Source organism: Cimex lectularius, unplaced genomic scaffold, assembly GCF_000648675.2.
Source record: "Cimex lectularius strain Harlan isolate CLEC.00 unplaced genomic scaffold, Clec_2.1 scaffold129, whole genome shotgun sequence".
Classification (NCBI taxonomy): Eukaryota; Metazoa; Arthropoda; class Insecta; order Hemiptera; family Cimicidae; genus Cimex; species Cimex lectularius.
Window position 1 is genome coordinate 402,906 of NW_019392715.1, and position 21,214 is coordinate 424,119.

Below are 21,214 nucleotides of genomic sequence, written 5' to 3' on the forward strand. Positions count from 1 at the left end.
CGTGACACTGACTTTTTTATCTCAACTTAAAACCTTAATTAATTGAATGATATTAATTGGTCAAGCGGACCAAGAAAAATAGTGCATTTATTATTATTATTATTATTTAATATGAATTAAGATCAATACATTTTCGAAATTTAAATAAAATATATAATAATAAATGAAGAATAATAATATAGTCGTGTTGTCAAAGAATTTCGAAATGCTATTATATTATTGTTCATGCTGTGCTTGTCACTGTCTGATTGTTAGTAATTATAACGGAAGTTTAATGAGGCAAACCATTCGCTTCTCCCAAACATGATCAGAGGGAATTTTTCGGGAGTCGGTATACCACGAGGAGAGAGAGGCTGGTTCTATATCGGTATTGGTAGTGCACCTCTGGCCTCGGTCCACGACAGATCCCCACCAATGTATTTTCTTACCCCAGCATCACTCCTGGAGGGCACAATTACAGAAATAAATATGGTTTCTGGGGCCACGTTGTAAACGCGTGTGTAAGGTGTGAATTTAGTGTTGTGTGCAGTAAGAGACCGGCTCCCGAAATTTAAGGATACCGACATCCTGTCTAAGGTTGATTTATTTTTGTTTACTCATTACGACACATAAGGATAAAAATACTTAAATCTGGTTTTAATTCGATTTGATATATCTACATATAGCAAAATATGCGTCTAAAAGTGTATAGTTTATAACTGCCATTTTTAAAATGGATATTAGTTTGTAACTTTTATTAGTGACCCAATATTTTGAGAAAAATATGTTTGAGATTATCAAGTACCGATTTAATGTGTCATTGAATGATAATTGATTGGTTTGTGTTTTTAGTTAATGAGAAAATGCTGTTTAATAATATTCGACTTACTGTGTCGGTAACACAAAGTGATTTTAATTATTGGAAATCGTGCTGTTTCAAAGTTCATCTCTATAAAAAGTTTAATAACCAAAAATAAATACAAACAAAATGAAATTGTTAAAATTGTTGTTCATCATCGAGTAGCATGATCTTTTTTTGGACATCAAAACAGCTTGACAACAGGAGTACAGTCCCTGTGAAAGCATTCCTTCACTCCTTTCACCATTTGCTCGCCCGAAAATAACATGGAAGCCGTTTTTAGACCTTTTGGGCTCCGACTTCCAATCTCCAATAATTTAATTGCTGGCGCATTGGGCGTATGCCGCTTTTCAACCTCTTTCAAACGTTCACCCTTAGCCGAGATCACACGAATCAAATTAAAGAATGCGATTTGCGATTTTATCCTGATTGTAACTAATTATTTTAGGACCGATCTACAATTGATAATTTAGTTCGAAAGGATTTAAAAGGAAAAACATAATAGTAGTAAATACGCTGGTTTAAATGAAAAATGTTTTTGAAAATTTTAAGCTAATTGCTTTGCGCAGACAGATAGCATTTTTATGTTTATCGTTACAATAGTAAATAAGTCTCATTTTACATTATAATTATATTCAATGTACAAGCAGGTATATGAAAAAAGGAAATAAAAATGATTATTCGGAAATCGTGAGATGCGGTCTGGTGTGACGTAGGTTTCAGAAAAACATTATTTTTATCGTGCCAACGGTTCGATCTTTATTGAGATCATCTTCAGGGCCTGGGATTTACACACATTGTTTAAATTTAACAAATACATGTAGGATGTGGAAAAAAGTAAATTTATACATTTCAAAAAAATATTTTTCATATTCAATCAAAGTACTTCTACTCCCTCAAAGTGTTAGTTTTCTGCGAGAGAAATACTTTGATTGAATATTAAAAATATTTTTTTGCATTGTATGAATTTATTTTTTTCCATATCCTACATGTATTTGTTAAATTTAAACAATGTGTGGAAATCCCAGGCCCTGAAGATGATCTCAATAAAGATCGAAACGTTAGCACGATAAAGAAAATTATTAAAAAATCGTGAGATGCGGTCTGGTGTGATGTAGGTTTCAGAAAAACATTTTCTTTATCGTGCCAACGTTTCGATCTTTATTGAGCTCTGAAGATGATCCTNGATTTCTGAATAATTATCGATTAACGATCACTAACCACCACACAGATAAAGAAAATGTTTTTCTGAAACCTACATCACCACACCAGACCGCATCTCATTATTTCCGAATAATCGTCGACTAACGGTCACTAATCCCCACACATTTCTACACTGAAATAAAAATATCGCAATTGGCTGAAATCTTTTAAATGTCAAAAATAATTTGTTATAAACTATTCCAATCTTAATCAGAAAAGCGAAATCAATAAAAATAAACACTATTGTAAATATCAATAATTAGACGAGGATTTGAAAAATTAAATTAAAAATATATTGTTGAAACTAAAGTTCACGCCCTTGAAATTGTTCATACTAAGAGTAGAAACCTAAGTACCTTCCAGAGACTAACAAGCTAAGAAAACAGGAGACCAAAATAATATTATGGACTCAGTGACAAAGATGAACGAAAAAATGAAGAATTTTGTTTAAAGCTCAGAGGACCGGCGATGGCCGATGACCACTTAATGTTTTTCTGTCCATAAATAATGCATACTAGAAATAGTTTAACACATTGTTATGCTAATAAGGAAAAAGTAATATGTATACTTATATAACAATGTAATTTATAATATATAATAATATGTAAGTATAAATAAGTAATGCGTACGAATAAATCCATAAACCAAAACAATATTCAACAACAAAAATAATAATCGTTAGTTTGTACAAATTATATTATATTATTATAAGTTGATAATATTGGACTTGCACCCTGAATGGTCGTCACACCCCCCCCCATGCGTGGTCCCTTGGATCTATACCTGAGTAGTGTAGCTGGTTCGCTCGTATACCCCTTAAACCAGGTGCCCAGGAAATCGTCGCTCCTGAACCACGGGATTAGCCTCATAATTAAGCTAACACCTAGGTCATTTCAATCCCCCCCCAATGGATGCAAACTATAATCTAGCCTAGAACTAACTAAATTCCATAATACAGTCACACAAATAAAAACATTCATGCAAATAAATACATTCATACATTGAGTATACGTACACTCATTCTGACTAGTCGATGGGATCGATATTCCTCGGTCGACTTACACGCTGTATTATTAGTCTAATCTAAATTAAGGCCGATGGGGTACTTTTGTTCCGACACACGCTGCTGAAGGGTCGATGGTGGCAATATATTTCACCATCACCCCTCACTATTCACACTAATAAATACACGCACTCAAACAAAACACCTAATATGTATATACTGTGTGTTACAGGGATAAATGTCAATACTGATGGTGGATTCACGCAATAAAAAGTAGTTCGGTGCGACCCCTTACAGGGTTTCTATCTTGACTCTTTCCTGAGATATTAACATTTTTGTGATTTTACTCTAAAATCAGATCTTTTTACGTAACATCGTAATTTCTCAACATTAGCATCATTAAAATACAAATCTGACCTTTATTTCGCAAACAATTTTCCACAAGGTAACATTTCCGTTGAAAAATTTGCGCTTCCGAACGCACAGTAGCCGTTCAAAGAATAACAAATGGCAAAAACCTTTTTTTCTTAATTGTGGTCCATGCAGTCACTGTTCTTTCAACATTTTTGGGGATTTTACCACAGTAGGCCGTAGTTTATAATCATTCCAAACTCCAAAGACATACTTTTACGTTTTTTAGAACTTTTCTTAGGGCAATATCCTTTGCAAGGTTGAAATTGAAAAACGTGATGTGTAACCCAAGGAGAGCAACAACTCAAGACCATCGTACATGTCATATTTTTAATCAAAACCTTTATTAGTTGGTAAGCAAAATGAGATGTATACTTCTACTTCAATTAGAAAATAATAAGATAGGAAGGAGAGGATTTAATCCTTAGGGTTTTATATTCTCTTGGCATTGCAGCTTTCAACCTTATCTAACTTTTCCTAGTTTCTTAGGCCAGTTAATTGTTTGTATTCTTCTTTTTTTTTTAAGAGAGGGTCATTGACTGATAATGATGCTATCCCTTTTCCTAGGTTTTCTTGGTACTATAAGTTATATATTGATCAGTAGCTTCTCATTGGAAAATAATATTAGTGGAAGTTTTCTTCTCCTCCTAATTGCATATCATGCATGTGAGTTCAATGCTAATTATAGCCGTTTTCTGTAGGACGTTTAGGTATTTTCTCAGTTGCCAGTGACCAGTCTGAACCTGAATCACCCCTGAGTTACCCCGTGTTCTCGTCTCAACGAGGGTTCTTTAACCATAAGTCTGGTTACAGTTCCAGGAATCCAATATTTCTAGGTAAACGAATCTGTTGTGAAATGGAGGTCTTTGCCTTTAACCTCATTATACCAATTATAGGTTCTGAACATATAGCGTGTATATAAATAAATTTACAGAGATGGTTATTACTTTTATTAGTATAATATATGTAACTATCGTAATTTAAGTGATATTTGTTATTTTGCTTATAATATTTCTCCTGTTTTACGATTTTAGGTCTCGTACAAGGAAAAGGATGATCGGAGATGATTGGGAAGTCGAAGAACATATCGAAGACGAAAGGTTCTCTCCTCATAAATCAGGGGGGACCAGGGTCAGCTCGGGCCGACCTATTCTCTCCCGTAGTTTGACAGACATCACTGTCAAGGTGGGAACGCGAACCCGATTTCTCATAGAGGTCAGCAGTCCTACGCCAGTTACTGTAAGTCGTCAAATTGTTTTTTTCTTTAACTTTTTCAACATGATCTTATTAACATTTTATCAAACTAAACAATTTCAAGGAAGAAGAAGAATTATTTTGACGCGTTTTGATAAATCGTAGCACGTGACCTACAAACGATATCTGAAAATATCAATTTTTAGCTACTCCTTTATTTATAACTTGCGCACCAGAATTCCACTCTGGTTCGTTCAAAATACGCCTGAATTCCGGCGAAATATGACACAAGTAAATAATAAACGCCAGTTATCCTGTCATCAAATGACAAATGCAGTGTCATTTGTAATACAGTTATCGCCTAAATCTAGGTTAGGAATGCTATGTGTTATTTTCAATATTACAAGTTGTATTGATTAAAAGAAACCACTTTTATAATTTTATATATTTCTTTATTTTAGTTTTTTTTTTAGTTATATAATAATAACAGCCAGTAAAAGTAAAACGGGATAACTAAAACTTGACGTTACATTAATAAAATAAAGTTATCATAATAAAGTGAAAAGTAACTCGATTATTCATTTATTTATTCTTTTTTAATCAATTTTTTATTGCTAACTAGGCCCATATTTTGGCAAAGGCCTCTCTTTGGTTATCCCATATAATGGACTTATTGCTATCCTAGTCCATAGATGTAGAAACTCGTTAATATGAAACATATCATATATCATTAAAAAAATTCTCTTTTTGCCGTACTTTGTTCAAACTTTATGATCATTCTGTTAATATTTGAGCCCAGGTGCCTTCCTTCACCATCACAACATGGCCTGCCAACTTACATTTGAGGATTAAATTCTCATTCACATCATCTGCAGTCCCTGATGTCAGAATTTATTGTTTTTGGTACTTCTTCCTATTGGGAACTGCGTAGCTTAGGTCGAAGTTTTTCGTGTACCCAGACTTGTGGAAAGAAGTGCTTCTCACTTCAAATACACACGCCCATTCTGCTGTACTCTCGTATCACTTTTCATTATGGCTTTGAGTTTCCATCCTGCATAGTGTCATCTTAAAATGAAAACAGGTTATACAAAATGTGTGGAGGTGGAAGGTTTTGAAACACACTTTGATACGTGAAATGTGTGTATTCTTCAATTAATATAACGACTTTTGGTTTTTCCCAAAATTTCTAATTTTATTTTTAAATGTTAGGGAGCATAGCATTTGTGAAGTGTAATTTTAACTGATACAAAATAAAGCTTCGATCGACTTCGCGACCCTCTTCATATTTCAAGTACTTATTGTCTATTTGTACTTTTGATCGATATAAATCTATAGAAAGTAAATCATTCCTCTTTATGTTATACATTCATATAAAATCAATAACATTTACCTAAGTCTATATCGTAATATATTTCGTAGTCAGGAGTGTACACAATCAATTTTTAATTGATTTTAACTGATCCAGCTGTTTTTAGAGGTAAGCAGAAACAAATTTGCAAATGTGTTATCCATGTTTGGCTATTCTTGCCGTGTATTGATAATATTTCGTCACTACTATGATTTAAAAAAGTACGTAGTAAAAATTATTAAACCATTAAATTGTATTAAGATTCATCTGTATTGGTTTTATGTGTACACTATTCCCGGCTGATTCTTAAAATGTGTTTTGTTTTATTTGTTTCGTAAGTGTCTGATTTTTAACAATTGTAGAAATGCCCAATATTATAATAGAAATTTCAAATGCTCCATCACAGCGTACGTTCACCACATCATGCTTATAAATGTTTGCGATTTCATATCTGGTTGCGTGTCTGGAGCGTCTGGAATTCTAATAGGGCACCCCGCCGACACTATTAAAGTTCGACAGCAGACTGATAGGAACAGTGTCGTGACCATAATTCTAAATATCTGGAAGCACGAAGGTCTCCGGGGATATTATAAAGGCTGTTTTTTTCCGGTTATGTCAAATGGAGTCACCAATGCTCTTTACTTCGGGTTTTACGCAAATTCATTGAGGTTGATCACTGCCAACGACAAAAAAAGGCTTTGTTGTGATTCCGAATCTGTAGACCAATGGCACCTGAAGATGATACTCGCTGGGGGAATCGGTGGCATGGCTTCTCTGCTCACATCGTGTCCCGTCGAATTGGTGAAAATTCGTCTTCAGGTCGACAAACACAAAGACTCTATAGGTTCAAAAAGAATGGTGAAGTATTTATACGAAAAGCAAGGTATAAGAGTCTTTTATAAAGGATGGGTGATTATGGCGATGAGAGATATTCCATCGTTCGCGGCTTACGCGGCGGTCTATGAGCATTCTGTCTGCGTACTTGAGTCACACAAGGTGACGGGCCATCCAAAACTCCGAAATGAGATGATAGCTGGAGGAATTGCGGGTTTGGTCTCTTGGATACCGATCATGCCAGTGGATGTAGTTAAATCCCGTATTCAATCCGATAATCTCGACCATCCGAAGTATAAGAATATTAGAGACTGTTTCGTCAAAACTTACCAGAAAGAAGGACTTTTATTTTTCTACAAAGGCTCCATCATAACCGCTTTAAGAGCGTTCCCAGTTAATGCCATCACCTTCTCTGTTTATTCTAATATGAATAAACTTTGTGAAAGGGAAATTAATATGTATAAAAGTAAATAAAATACCACTACTTATTTATTTTTTTGATTTGGCTTCTGTTGTAAGAATGCTAATCATAATATTTTTTCATATGACTTTCATATCATGTGCTGGCATCCTTAGTTTTAATCAAATCTTCTATTATTCAATTAAAAATACCCGTACGCTAGAAATATTTGTTTCAAAGATATTTGGAGGTTAAATTGATGAACGAAACTTCTTTTTCTATTTATTAGTTACCGAAGCACTCAACTTCCACGTCGCGGACATGGATGGTGCATTGCTAGATCCAGCTAGCTTTGGAATTGCCCTGGCAGCCCCCAGACAGTGGATAATGGAGTGTTGTATAAGGAATAGAATCGTATTTTTTAGACGACACTCCATTATGGGTGTTTGCCTTCTAATCATACATCCAGCAATTTTAAGGTTATACTGTACATATCATGATAAAATAACAATTATGGAAGGGGAATAGGTGGTGAACTAGTTAGGGTTAAGGAAAGGTAACAAGATCAACAGTTACCCCTTAAGTTAAGGCGCGTCTTATGCCAAGTAGGAGACATTGTGGTCGTAGTCTGTACCTGGTTTCACAGGAGGATTTCGTCCAGTTTGGCTTCAACTACTGCAGACTGATATTACAGCCGCACCCGAAAATCTATCGCCAGCCCAAGCTGAGGATTCTGCCTTTATGGTAAATTATCCTGTTTTGCAATACACCGGTTAGGGTTATTTGAACCATGTTAGGGTAGCAACAGCAAGCCAGATGAAGCTTTCTAAGGCACGTCTAAGTAAGACTAAGTCAATTCCTCCTAATTGGGTACCAGTAATGCTGAATTAAGGAATATAATTGTTCATGTTGGGTGCCCAGAATATTTTCGTAATAAATACTAAATCAATAATCACTCTTTTTTTTATAAAAAATTTCATCATTCAAATTTCAGGTGAGATGGGAGAAGAATGGAAAAACGGTAGAAGACACCGACAGATTAAAGCTAGCAACAGAAGGTCAATTTTATTGTTTGGACATATCCCCAGTCGTCCTCGAAGACAGCGGTTCTTGGACAGTGTGGGTGAAGAACAGCATAGGTGTGACGAGGTCATCTGCAGAGCTTTCACTCATAGGTAAAAAAATGCGTTTGCTTACATTTTAAGTTGTCACCTCGTAATAGCCACACTGGTAAAAAATTGGGCCATAACCAATTTTCTAATAATAGATCGGAGCTCTCTTTGTCGACGTAATACGTCACTGGCATCGAATGGGGAAAATATACGAATTACTTTATTTGAATTAGATTGTAATATGTGATTACATCAGACCGACGCGCCTGAATCTAATTTATATAATTATTTGGTATACTATATGCAAAGTGTGCAGTGTTTTATGCCTGGATAGGCCATCAGACAAAATGTACTTGTAGGCTCACTTGCTTCGGTGTTGTTTACAGTTTGATCACCTTACCTTGTTCGTCCTGCCCATTTGTATAATTGGAGATTTAATAAACTTTTATTTTGACTAAGCAAGTTTTTTTCATTATTAATTTGCTTTTAATTTTATTTTTCCTTCAAGCATCCACGTTTATTATTCCAAGGTAAAATAATAAACGACCGACGCACCATGCTTACTGGCCCGACTTGAGCCAGAAGAAGTTAGGCTTGCAGAGCCTCCTGAGAGTAAACTCAGGGAACTTCTTGTCTACAAATCCTTTAGGGACTAAAGAGCAAGCTTACCATGGTAGCAGACCGCGGCTCTCTCGACAACTGCTGCATAGCGTGATAAGAGAAAAATAAAATGAAAAGCAACTTAGAAATGAAGAGGAAAACTTGCTTTGCCAAAATAAAAGTTTATTAATTCTCTAATTATACAAATGAAAATAAATAAAATTATATTGTTTTATTAGCGGCCATATAATTTGTCAAGTTATTAATCGTTCAGTTGTCTTATGTTTCAGTACCAAAGGCCTATAAGAAACCAGAATTTGTCGAACCCCTACGAGCAGTCTTGACAGCCCAAGGGACTGTATCTTTGGAGTGTAAAGTCGTTGGAGTGCCAACACCGACATTACGATGGCTTAAGGGCAATTCAGAAATCAAAGCAGGTGACATCCTCGCCCTTACTGCCGATGCATCGGATCCGACCTCCCTTGGTACCTACACGTGTCTTGCTTCAAACTGTATGGGCAAAGCCGAATCTACTTCAATTGTTCATTTGAACGGATCTTCAAGCACTGCTGGGTATGAAAAATATTTGTTAAAACATTTATTCAATTTAAACTTATAAAATAGTTTAGGTTTCGTGGTCCGATTGACCAAATAAATTCTTTTCAATTAATTAAACTTTAAGTAAGGTATTGGTATAAAAAGTCAGTCTCATGGATTTTTGTATAAAGCGTAGAGGAGCGGCGATGACCACTTGATGCTTGTCAGTCCATAAAATATACATACATATATATTTTCACCCGAAGGGTCACTGCCCATTGTGCTAACCTTAGTGGGTTAGTAACTATACATCAGGGATTTCACCCACTCCGTTATGTGGCTCGGTCGCTAGTATCCCCCTTAAGCCAAATGCCGAGGATATCGTCGCTTCCTGACCGACGCGTTAGGCTCCGACGGGGGCTATCAACCGTTAGATCATTTTTCTCAAGATGCATGCATACTATAATCTAGCCCAATACTACGTAAATTGGATAAATCAGTCGCACAAATAAATGCATTCATACATTGCACTCTTTCTGATTAGTCGGTGGAGTGCAGGATAGTCCTCCATCAACCGACATACAGTATTCATAAACTAACGTAAACTATGGTGGAAGAAGTGCGTTTATCAATATTCCGCCATCTATCCTAAGCAGCGGTGGTGACGCTATATTCAACCATCACCCTTACCGCAATTCAACAAAACGCATAAAGATAAAGCACATAGAATTTAACTATCTACAGTAAAATACTCCCACATCCCCTAAAAAACAGGGGACCCATAAACCGACTGCTGTGTTCGAGAACCATTCTTAAATCCGACGGCATGCCTACACGCTCTCTGTATGGACCCAAGGAATGGCAGGCCTCTATTATGTGGGACACATCGAGCAACCTTTCTCTGCTACTCTAATCACCCCAGTTTGGATCTATGAACTTGAACTGTACGGGGCAACGGGCTTTGGCCGAGAAGAAGATGCCCGTATGTAAACCTCAAATGACCAATCCTCAATCGGGTGAAGACGTTTCCCCTTTTCCGGCGTTTTTCTTAGGGTCATCAACCGGTCGTGCTCTTGACTGGCAGAAGCCTCCCGGATGACCCAGCCCACTGACGTTACCAACTTTCTTTTATCATGTTTTTACTTCGAGCTTAGCGTTAGAGGGTCTAATCCCTGGGGGGGGGACGTCACGGCTTTCGCCGCCTCATACGCACGTTACCCTTCAGTCCGACGTGTAGGGGAAACAACAACCACCGTTTTTCTGAGGCGCTCGGCGTATTTCCCTAACAAGAGGACGTCGAGAGGGTTCCCAGAGAACCTGCCTCGAATAGCCCCGGCAGTCGGTGCATACGCCTTATGGAGGTATGGCGAAGTAACGATTTAAGCCAGGAACACACATGTGGTTTATATTAAAATAAGTATGTTGTAATTAATATAACGACAATAATACATGTAGTTTGAATAAAAATATGAGTGCCGGTTCTTTTATCTTCGACTGTACTCGACGCGACCCGACGAAAATCTGGACAGTGGGGATCGCAGAGCGTCGGGTAGGTTAGCGTGGCATAGCATCGGGTAGGTGTGCACGGGGGGAAATGCAACCTTATGAAAAATCGGAGTTTGGATTTGCGTCGGGTAGGATCGGGTAGCGTCGCATGGCGTACGATCGGGTAAGTGTGTTTCTGGCTTTAGGCAAGTTCGACAGATCGTCGCGATGAGTACGGTCGGAAATGTCCAGAGGGTGTCGGCCCATTTCTCAGGCGAGCACCGTCCCCAGCGCCAGTCCAGCCCTATTATTCTTTTTTTATTATTAAAAGGGCATCCTCATGTAGCTAGGTCATCTCAGCCCCGAGCGCATGCGAAATATAACAACACACATTCAACACAAAATACATTCACTCCTATGTACATTGCGCCCATTCTGTTTAGTAGATGGAGTATTCAATATTCTTCCATCGACCGGCACACAACAAACTAATGTAATTGTTGTTGATCGGGTACTTTTATAAATATTCCGCCTTCAACCTAAGTCACGCTCACAACTTCCGCAAGGTCGCGTGCGGGACTTGAACCCACGCCCTCAGGATAAGTATAAATATTATGCAGGGGGGGCGACCAAGACCCGACGGGTTAAATGCCTGGGTAGACTCGTACCCCATCCCTAAAAGGTCCGGGACTTGGTCGGTTCACGTGTCCTGCATAAACCTCTTGGACATGTACACAAACCCCATGATTTTGAGCCATTTTATCTCGGGGAGTGATTTGGTGATGTCCTCTCCTTCAAAGATTTCAAATCTAGACCTAGCATACCTATCACACTCTGCAAGGTAGTGCTTTGCCGTTTCTTCTTTTATTTCGCAGAAGCGGCAAAAGGGATCTGGTAGGATACCCATTATGAAGAGGTGTCTTCTCAGTGGGCAGTTGCCCGTTAGAATACCTATCAGCCTCCTAATTCCTTTCCTTGAGATAGAGAATAGCCATTTCGATTCGGCTGGTTTGCTCGCCTTAACAAACTCATTCGATTCCCTGTGTCCGGGGGATAAATTCCACTCCCTAAGGAATTGTTTCATGCCCCAGTTATTGATACTCTCTTTCGCTGTGCTCACAGAGTGAGGTAATACCGGTTGTGGCCCGACAAACGCAGTATCAGAACCTTCTTTGGCTAGGCCATCCACCTTTTCATTGCCATGGTGTCCTTTATGTGCTGGTATCCACATAAGGGTCACCTTATTCTCAAAGCTGAAAGACATCCTATTGATAAGATCTATAGTTTTCTCCACCAGTCGTGAGGTTTACAAATCTTTTTGTAATGCCCTAAGACTAGCCTGACTGTCAGAAAAGATTTTAATATCTTTTCCCTTAACTTTATTTTCCATAAGTGTTCTACAACACACATTGATGGCCCAGATTTTCGCCTGAAAAACGGAGGTTTTATTGCCAAGAGGGGAGGAGAAGCTGATTCCTAATTTTGGTATGTAGATTCCTGCACCACTCCCTCTTCCTTTGATAAGTGATCCATCTGTGTAGCAGTCTATGTTACGATTGTCATCATCCAGACTATAATTATAATCACAAGGGGTGACAACCTGAAAGTGCTTTTTCCCCGAAGGGGTTTTAATCTTTTTATCACTAACGCTTAATAATTGACCGTTAACCTTACTCAATAGTAGGATTTTCGAGTGACCCATGTTATTGCATTTATGATTCCAGCTGCCCTCGCTAATTAATCTGTAGCAGCTGATTAGTGCTCTGACCTTAACCTCAATGTGAAGGGGTGTGGTATTGGTTATGATTTCAAGAGCTAGGGTGGGTGTAGTTGAAAATGCTCCTGTCATCATCAAACAACCTAGTCTTTGAAATGACCTTAATTTATTACTATTCCCTTTATTTTCTAGACCTTTCCATCACACTAAAGCTGCGAAAAAGAATCTAGGTAGAATAATTGTAGTATATAGCCATTTGGCTACCCATGGTTTGATGCCCCATGTTTTACCGACAATTCCTACATTGTACCATTGATATAGTGCCTTTCCTGTATATGTTATTAATATGACCTTTCCAATCAAGTTTCCTGTCAAGTGTCACACCAAAGAATTTGATGGAATCCACTAACTTTAATTCTATGCCCTGAAATTTAGGGTTTTTAAAATTACCTAATGTTCTTCTCCTGCTAAACATTATCAATTCTAGTTTAGCAGGATTAATTGATAAAACTTTGTCACAACACCATCTATAAAGCGATCCCATGGCGTTTTCCATCATTAGTGAAAGAGTCAAGGGATCTCTACCTGTGAGCATTATGGTACCATCATCTGAATATAATTGACTGTAGAAACCTGATACCTTGATAGAAGTTCTATTAAGCTGTTTACTGTAATTAGCCATAAAAGAGGTGACAAACCTCAGGATAGGTACCATGGCGCTTATACCACTTATCACAATAATTCAATTGGTATAAGCGCCGGACTACTGATCCGGAGGTTGTGGATTCGAGTCTCGCTCGTAACACTAATTTTTCAATTCAACCATACTTTACACAAAAACAATAAATCAATTAAAATTTATTTTTATCGTTTCCGTGTAACCTTGTTGTATAAAACAAATTGTATTGTATTTTTAACAATATCAATTAAAATATATGGGATAAAAATGTATTTTAAGGACAGTGAATAACCTAAGGGACTACCAATTTTCAATCTGAATATTGCTGGTCACGATATAGGCCTTTTATCCACGAGTTGATGTCCAGCGTTTGAACTTATTCCAATTAATTTCTATATTCATCTGAATAAATTCATATATCCTCAATGCTTATTGCATTATTAGAGATATACGTGAATCACTATTACAGAAAAAAATATTTTTTTTAAGTTTATTTATTTAAAAACGGAGATTTTTACTACTTTTACAGATTTTTGCCTTCTGGTCCCAAACCGAAATTTTTGAAAGAATTACGAAACGAGAAAGTAAAACTTGGAGGACATGTCACTTTGGAATGTAAAAGTAAGTCATTCAAGTCACAATCCTTATTCTAAATCTGATGTTCAATTTATATTTTATTTCAGTCTCAGTACCTCCTTGGCCAGAAGAAATTCATTGGTACGGTCCCTCAGGTGAAGTGGTCGAAGGTGAAAGAGCGCATTTAATCGAAGACGGTGCTGGGATGTACAGCATCACGTTGCCCAACGTCACCTCGGAAGATAATGGCACTTGGAAATGTGTTGCCACGAATAAATTAGGAGCTAAATCTGTTTCAACTGCTAATCTCACTGTTAATTGTAAGTAAGAATTCTATTACAACATCATTTTCACCGACAAATCCATTCTTGTGTTAAGCACTGCATATTTCTAGATCCTAAAAACTATAGGAAGCCAAAGTTTTTGGAAAGCCTGAAAGCGATACTAACAGAAGAAGGTTTGGTTTCATTTGAATGTAAGGTAGTGGGATATCCGACCCCTAATCTTTCTTGGCTCAAAGACGGCAAAGAGTTAAAACCTGGAGACGTATATCAACTTACCGGCACCAACTCTCTCGGTAAATTAGAATAGCTTGTAAATGGTACAGTTTGAATTCTTTGTCCAGAACGTTGTTACCTTAAAACCGCCTTTTCTAGGTTCGTACTGTTGCATAGCAAAAAACTGTATGGGACAAGCAGAAAGTAGTGCCGAATTAACATTAGAAGACATCAAGAGTCAGTTGACAGAAGAAGAGCGGTTGCAGTTATCTTCTGAGAAACTGCCACCGCGATTCATCCAAGGGCTGAAAAGTTCTGAAGCAAAGATTAACGAAAGTTTCAAATTTACTGTGCAAGGTATACAAAACTGAACAAAACCTTCCAAGAAAATCTGTAAATTCGTTAACAACTTTTTAGTGAGCGTTTTCCCTGAGTCGACCGTTTTATGGTTCAAAGATGATGAAATTGTCGAAAAAAGTGAAAAGTACAAACTAGACAAAGATAGGATCGGGACGTTTCATTTGGAAATAAATAAGTTAGAATTTTCAGACCAGGTACATATTAGTAAACCTTACTTGCTTAATGAAACCAAGGAATAATCTATTCAACATTGATTATGATTTAAGGCCGAATGGAAATGTGTTGCTACGAACGACTTTGGCCAAAGTGTTACGTCCTGTTTCCTAAAACTCAACATTCCACGCCATTATAAGAAACCAAAATTTCTAGAAGATTTGAAAGCTGTGATGTCAGACGAAGGGGCAGTGAACCTAGAATGCAAGGTATATTTCAGTTTTCTAAATATATATTTACGTATGTATAAGATTAATGTTACATGTACATACGTTAATTATGTAGAAATTGTCATAAATAATTAACAGACATAACATAAGAAAATTTAAATAACCTGCTAACTGCAGTACAAATAAAATGAAACAAACGAACGGGAAACACTATCATATTAACAAAATAAGAACAAACCACAAATATTAAAAATAAAACTGTTGACTGTTGACTGTTCACTCCCTGAGGATGAGTCTCCGGTTTTGACTGCCTGGGGTGAGTCTCTGGTTTTGACAGCCTGGGGTGAGTCTCTGGTTTTGACTGACTTTTGATTTCCCAGTCATCCCTTTTTATAACAGTTTCTCTACCGGAGTAGGGGCGGAAAGGAAAATAAAAAATCGGGGGAGTTCCCACGCCGCGGGTGAACCGGCGAAGACGGGTGTCGCGCACATGGTTGACCCAAATTTACGATGTCCTACGTCGCTACGTATTTTTTACCGTGTGAAAACCCTTCAGCACTAAATAACTAGACGATAGATATTTATTTGATCGGTTGTCCAACTATTGCAACTTTATGGTCTCCAAGTTCGTGGGAAACATGACGTGGTTCCAGTCTGGGTCTGCGACACCCTTCGACTTTCTTATCTATCTGTCCAACGGTGTAATTATTTCAAAGTTATGTTTGCCAGGTTTGAGGTGAACGTCACGTCTTTCCCGTCTGGGTGACCGCCCTTTCAGATTTACAACCTTTGTCCCTATCATTGTTACAGCTTCCTTATTGCGGCTGCACGTACGTTGGCGGTAGCTCAGTGGGGAAGGGGGGAACCTGTTGAAGGGAGAGACAAGTGATGGTCGGTGAGGAGGCGAAAGTTTATTTATAGGTGTTATGTTGAGCGCCATGGTATTTTTGGGGAAGGATAAATACCGAAACCGGGGGATAAAAAGGCTTCTGGCTCTCTTCTTTCTGATGGCGCTTCCAACCAGGGTTGTGATGGGAGCTAAATGATGAAGTTTTTCCTGCTTCTATCCGAGTTGATTTGTTAACACAAGCAAGATATCTAAAGATATTACCTTACTTACGGTTTAAAACTACGATTTTTAAAAAATGAATACTAATCACAACTATTCTATTTACAAGAACATAGACAAATCCTTATAAATTAAAAGCTAACAAAAGGCCGAAACTTATAGCTAATATTTCTAGTCCGGAATTATCAGGCCTGATAAGAAATTGGAAATGTACCAACTGACGGGATCACGCCTCACTTCCCGGGGCTTTTGCACTCCCCTTTTAGGCTTTTGCCTTCTCGTGGCGCCACTGTTAAGGTCTCCTAGGAGGCTGAACAAAAAGAGACCTGCAAATCTCACGAATCGATGGATGGGGTGTAGCAAATACGCGGCTGTTGGGTTCGCTCGTGCCTTGGAGGGTCTCGTAAGAGATGCCGAAGAGGTTCGGGTGGTCCCGGCGGTCGTTTGTGAAACTGGCTTGTGTGATGGGCGTCTGCCCCTTGGAGGATCTTATTGCAGATGCCGCAGAAGAAGGGTTGCTCTTGCGACCGGCTAAGATAAAGTTGGCGGACGGCGGCGAGGAGGACTTCGAGGTTCGGACAGGGGCCCAAGACAGGTGTCCCCGGGGTCTGAGCCCGAACGTTTGACCGCTGTCGATCTAGCATCGGGGGAGAAGTAGTGCACCTCCCCCTTCCCGTCATTGATGGAAGAATCTCAGAGGTGAACTGAGAGGGAATAAGCTGGCGGGGAGTTGCCCTTTGGAGGATCTCGGTAGGATACCGCAGAAGAGGTGTGGGTGCTCGGGAGCGGGCGATACAGGACTGAGTGTGGGGTCGCTCCCTGGAGGATCTCGTTCGGAATTCCGCAGAGGGAAGATGCTCCCGTGTGATCGACTATGTAAAAGACTGTTGTCTTTGAGAGTGAGAGTTCTCTCATTTGTGATGTGTGCGATTTTAGGGCTCAAATCGCTAAGGAATAGCTCTCGGTAGGGGTCCCGAGAGTAAGTCGACTGGAGTACCTTGTGGATTTCGGCGCGATGCCGCGGAAGGGGAGATGATTTTCTTCACCTGGCGTTTATTACCAAGAGAAGTCGAGCGTGTGTAAGGGACCTCGGTCCATCCATTCATCTCTGAAATCTTCGCTGCTGGCCTGGCCACGGAGAAAAATAAAACCAAATGGAAACCGCAAAGTAAATAGAACCAAATGGAAACTGCAAAGTAAAGAAAACAAAATGGAAACCGCAAAAACAAATACCAAATGGAAACCGCAAAGACAAAAGATTGGTATTGTACCGATCACATTTCTCCAAAGTGGCCTGAGCATAGTGGCGGAGTAATGTCTCTTGGCTCTATATTTTAGAGTCCCCGTCGCTCACCAAAAGGCAACCAACGAGGGGATTGAACTGATTAACTATCCTCATAGTCACCAAAGTCACCGAACTCGTGTGGGAGAAGACTCTAACAAGTTCCGGAGTGGGTGTAGGAACAACCCTTAAGTAGTAACAGGCACCTGCGGGAGCCTGNGGGCTGATGTATTTCGGCCCGTTAGCCCCTCGCGTGCGGCGTACGACCCGACGCACAATGCGGGCCCGACCATTTGGAGTGGACAAGCGGAGAGCGTGGCTACTGACCCTTAGGGGCCGGGACACCACTACACCAATGCTGCGGCGGTAACACTTTTCCGTCGTATGCAGAAGTGCGTCAGCTCTCATCTTGAGAATCAAAACGTCCGATAAGGCCGAATAGGCTAGGCTGCGTTAAAGATCCTCTTGTCTTGTTGACGATGAGTAATCGGGAACCAAACTTCCCGGGGTCAGCCAGTTCCTCTCCGTAGGAACTCTTCAATCAGCACGACTAGGTTCACAAACCACACACATACACTTTAAAAAAAAAACAATATTTCCTTTTCCTCGCGGAGACCACCTCTTTCTCGGAACGTCTATATCCAACTGACTCTCCTTTCTTTTTTTTCTTTTTTTTTTCAATCTCGGACCCAGTGCCCTCCCGATCAGGATCTTGCAGGCCGCGAATTGCTTCCTGCTTCTCGCGTTTCTCTTCTCGGTTCGTCCCGCCACTATTTAACCTTATTAATTTTTTTCCCGAGAAGAAGGAAAAAATGTAATTACCGCTGTTTAATTGGCTTAGAATCTGCCGTATCAATGTAGTGGTGTACCTTATCGGTATGTCCCAACTTGGAAGGAAGAACACCTCTCCAACATCGTACCACTTCTTGGAGCTTTTCTTTTTGATCTTCTTCCAGCCGCGATTCCCTTATTAGTCAGGGTTCGGTTCTCGCTACACAAGAAACATCGCCAAATTCCCATGTTCTTTCCGAACATTGGGAACGATTTCCATTGTGCGCCAGAAGCCAAGATCAAATCCGAGCTCAGCCGATCTGCAACCAGGAAATTAATGGTCTGAACTTTCCCAAGAAGTTCGACAGGCAGCAAGACGGAACCCAGCACTGAAATAAAGGTGCCATCTGCCTGTGTCAGCTTCAGGCTTTCCCATGAATTGAGCTTAATACCTAGCCTCCTTGCTCATCAACGACCTGGTTGCTCCGTAATCCAATAAGCCGACTTCCTCCCGTCCATAAATCGAAACCGTCGTTTACCCTAATTTTTCTTACTTTCACAACTAAAACTTATCCCTAATACGGGGACCGGCTTACACATTCGTGGAGACAACTTAGCGCTAGCTGGCGATTTCTTTCATATTCGCTCACTTCCTGGCAACTGCTACATCCCATATAAGGTGCTCAGAGGTTTGGGGTGGCAGTGACGGCAGGACTGGGACTTCAATATGTGCAGATAATTTGTCATTTTTCTATGCCCAGCAATAATATTTGTCAGTTTATAATTAATTTTAAAGTTGTATGTAGATAGATAGCCAACTCCTGGCAGATGAAAAAATTGTTTTCTCAGTGTACTTGTAGGTTAGTTGTCTCATTCCTCCGACTTACGTATGCTTCTATCATCAAGCCATATCATAAGTGCATTGCATGTTACCGGAATGTAAGCTTAATACTTTTAGACGCGTCTTGTAGCCATCACTCCACCAACAATTCCAACGCGAGGTTTCACCCATGAAACTGCAGCTATTAGATCAGCGTAGCTGAAACCTCAAAATAGCAAAGCTAATTTTCCTATTCCTAAAATAGCGAATTTTCTCATGCCTAGTTGCTTCCAAGGTGATGGGGCTTTAGTAACAGCCCTAAGCCTTTTATTTGAAGGTATATTTTTCTAACCAATCGAGAATCTAATAGCAACAACTTCCTGTACAACTACAAACAAGTGCTCCATTCTAAAAAGATGCGGTTTTATTTCAACCATTCACTTGTTTAACTATTATGGCCGAAAACTGTGTTATATGCGAGTCAGACCTTTAGGGAGACAAGGAAAAGTACCAATGATGCTTGTAATCACTTTATTCAGAAAATGAACCTCGATCCACTCGGACATTAACTACCCATGTAATTGGTCAAGCGGACCACGAAATTAGTGAATTTAATGATTTAAAATGAAGTATACTTCACTAAAGCTCTCCGTGGCCATTTCATTTGTCGTCGAGAATCCAATTCGATTACACGACATTTGAAAAATGGCAAAAAGGAGGGAAAATTCAAAAGGTGGGGTTGAGATGGGAAGTTAGTGTCCGAGTGGATCGAGGTCACGATAGCTCAAGTGGTAGAGCAGCGGCGTATCAAGCCGAAGATCGTGGGTTCGAATCCCGTTCGTGCCATTGACTTTTTTATCTCAACTAAAAACCTTAATTAACTGTAATATATTAATTGGTCAAGCGGACCGCGAAATTAGTGAATTTAATGATTTAAAATGAAGTATACTTCACTAAAGCTCTACGTGGACATTTCATTTGTCGTCGAGAATCCAATTCGTTTACACGGCATTCGAAAAATGGCAAAAAGGAGGGGAAAATTCAAAAGGTGGGGTTGAGATGGGAAGTTAGTGTCCGAGTGGATCGAGGTCACGATTGCTCAAGTGGTAGAGCAGCTGCGTATCAAGCCGAAGATCGTGGGTTCGAATCCCGCTCGTGCCATTGACTTTTTTATCACAACTAAAAACCTATACTTCTAACTTCCATACTGAAATCGCCGTTTAAAACAACAGCCAAAGCACTAAGTGGCGATTGCAAAGACAAAGGCTATTTACACCGTTTCTGCTGACATCGCTGTGATGTATCGGCTGTTTGTTTATAAAGCCGTGTACGAGGTGAAGGCTCCGGACAGGAGGTGGTAAGGTCTTGGGTGCGCTACGACAATAATGTGTCTGAAAATAGAGGCTACTTCTGATGTTTTCTAATATATAATATTGTATAATAGTAAAATATTGTATAATTTTTAAGAAGATAGAGCTTTGAAGAAGCAAATAAAAAAATCCTCTTTTATACAGGTTATAGGAGTTCCCCAGCCAAAACTAAAATGGTTCAAAGACGGGAGAGAGCTGAAAGCAGGTGATATTCATAAAATAATATCCGGTCAAGATGGGACTTGCTGTTTAGGAACGTACACGTGCTTGGCACAAAATTGTATGGGAACCGTTTCTAGCTCTGCTTCTCTCCTAGGTTTTGAAGGTATACTATTCTGTTATATATGTTAGTTTTGTTTGTTAATTTTGTGTGGTTATTGAGGTGTATCATTGCGTTTTGTTCAGAAAAAGGAGTAAAATCAGCTGGAATTCCGGAAAGCATCAAAGGTCATCCTTTATCAAGAGATCGTTCTTTGTCAACAATTCACGAAGAAAGGACTTCTCAACTTCACGACACTGAAAAATCAACGACCATTGATGACAGAGCAGAGGAAGTGTCATTTTCTTTTGACGGTAAAGAAGTTTCCGTTTCTCTTTACGAAACTCCAGATCTTACAGAAGAAGAGGCTTTGCAAATTGTTGAAATGTATGCCGATCAAATTTCCGAACATGTGTCAGGTAAAACCATTGGTTTTGTTAAAAAGATAGAAAATTTTCAACAGGCG

At 39.1% G+C, this 21,214-nt stretch overlaps 2 protein-coding genes across 2 annotated transcripts in view; both read left to right on the plus strand.

Moving 5' to 3' along the window:
• LOC106665593 (titin homolog) overlaps positions 1 to 21,214 on the plus strand; it is a 61,258-nt gene that overhangs the window by 25,741 nt on the left and 14,303 nt on the right. Inside the window, exons 2-12 of the mRNA XM_024226496.1 lie at positions 4,490 to 4,694; positions 8,226 to 8,406; positions 9,234 to 9,516; positions 13,891 to 13,982; positions 14,045 to 14,257; positions 14,332 to 14,514; positions 14,594 to 14,791; positions 14,852 to 14,988; positions 15,061 to 15,216; positions 20,634 to 20,814; positions 20,895 to 21,167. Coding sequence (XP_024082264.1) covers positions 4,490 to 4,694; positions 8,226 to 8,406; positions 9,234 to 9,516; positions 13,891 to 13,982; positions 14,045 to 14,257; positions 14,332 to 14,514; positions 14,594 to 14,791; positions 14,852 to 14,988; positions 15,061 to 15,216; positions 20,634 to 20,814; positions 20,895 to 21,167 — 2,102 coding nt within the window. The remainder of the gene's footprint in view (positions 1 to 4,489; positions 4,695 to 8,225; positions 8,407 to 9,233; positions 9,517 to 13,890; positions 13,983 to 14,044; positions 14,258 to 14,331; positions 14,515 to 14,593; positions 14,792 to 14,851; positions 14,989 to 15,060; positions 15,217 to 20,633; positions 20,815 to 20,894; positions 21,168 to 21,214) is intronic.
• On the plus strand, positions 5,249 to 7,323 carry LOC106665610 (solute carrier family 25 member 45-like). Its single transcript, XM_014392112.2, has one exon. It carries the CDS (start codon positions 6,421 to 6,423, stop codon positions 7,303 to 7,305), a length of 885 nt encoding a protein of 294 aa, XP_014247598.1. The 5' UTR covers positions 5,249 to 6,420; the 3' UTR covers positions 7,306 to 7,323.

Coding starts and splice junctions, on each gene's coding strand:
- LOC106665610 (XM_014392112.2), top strand. CDS start 6,421: ATGCTTATAAATGTTTGCGATTTCATATCTGGTTGCGTGTCTGGAGCG.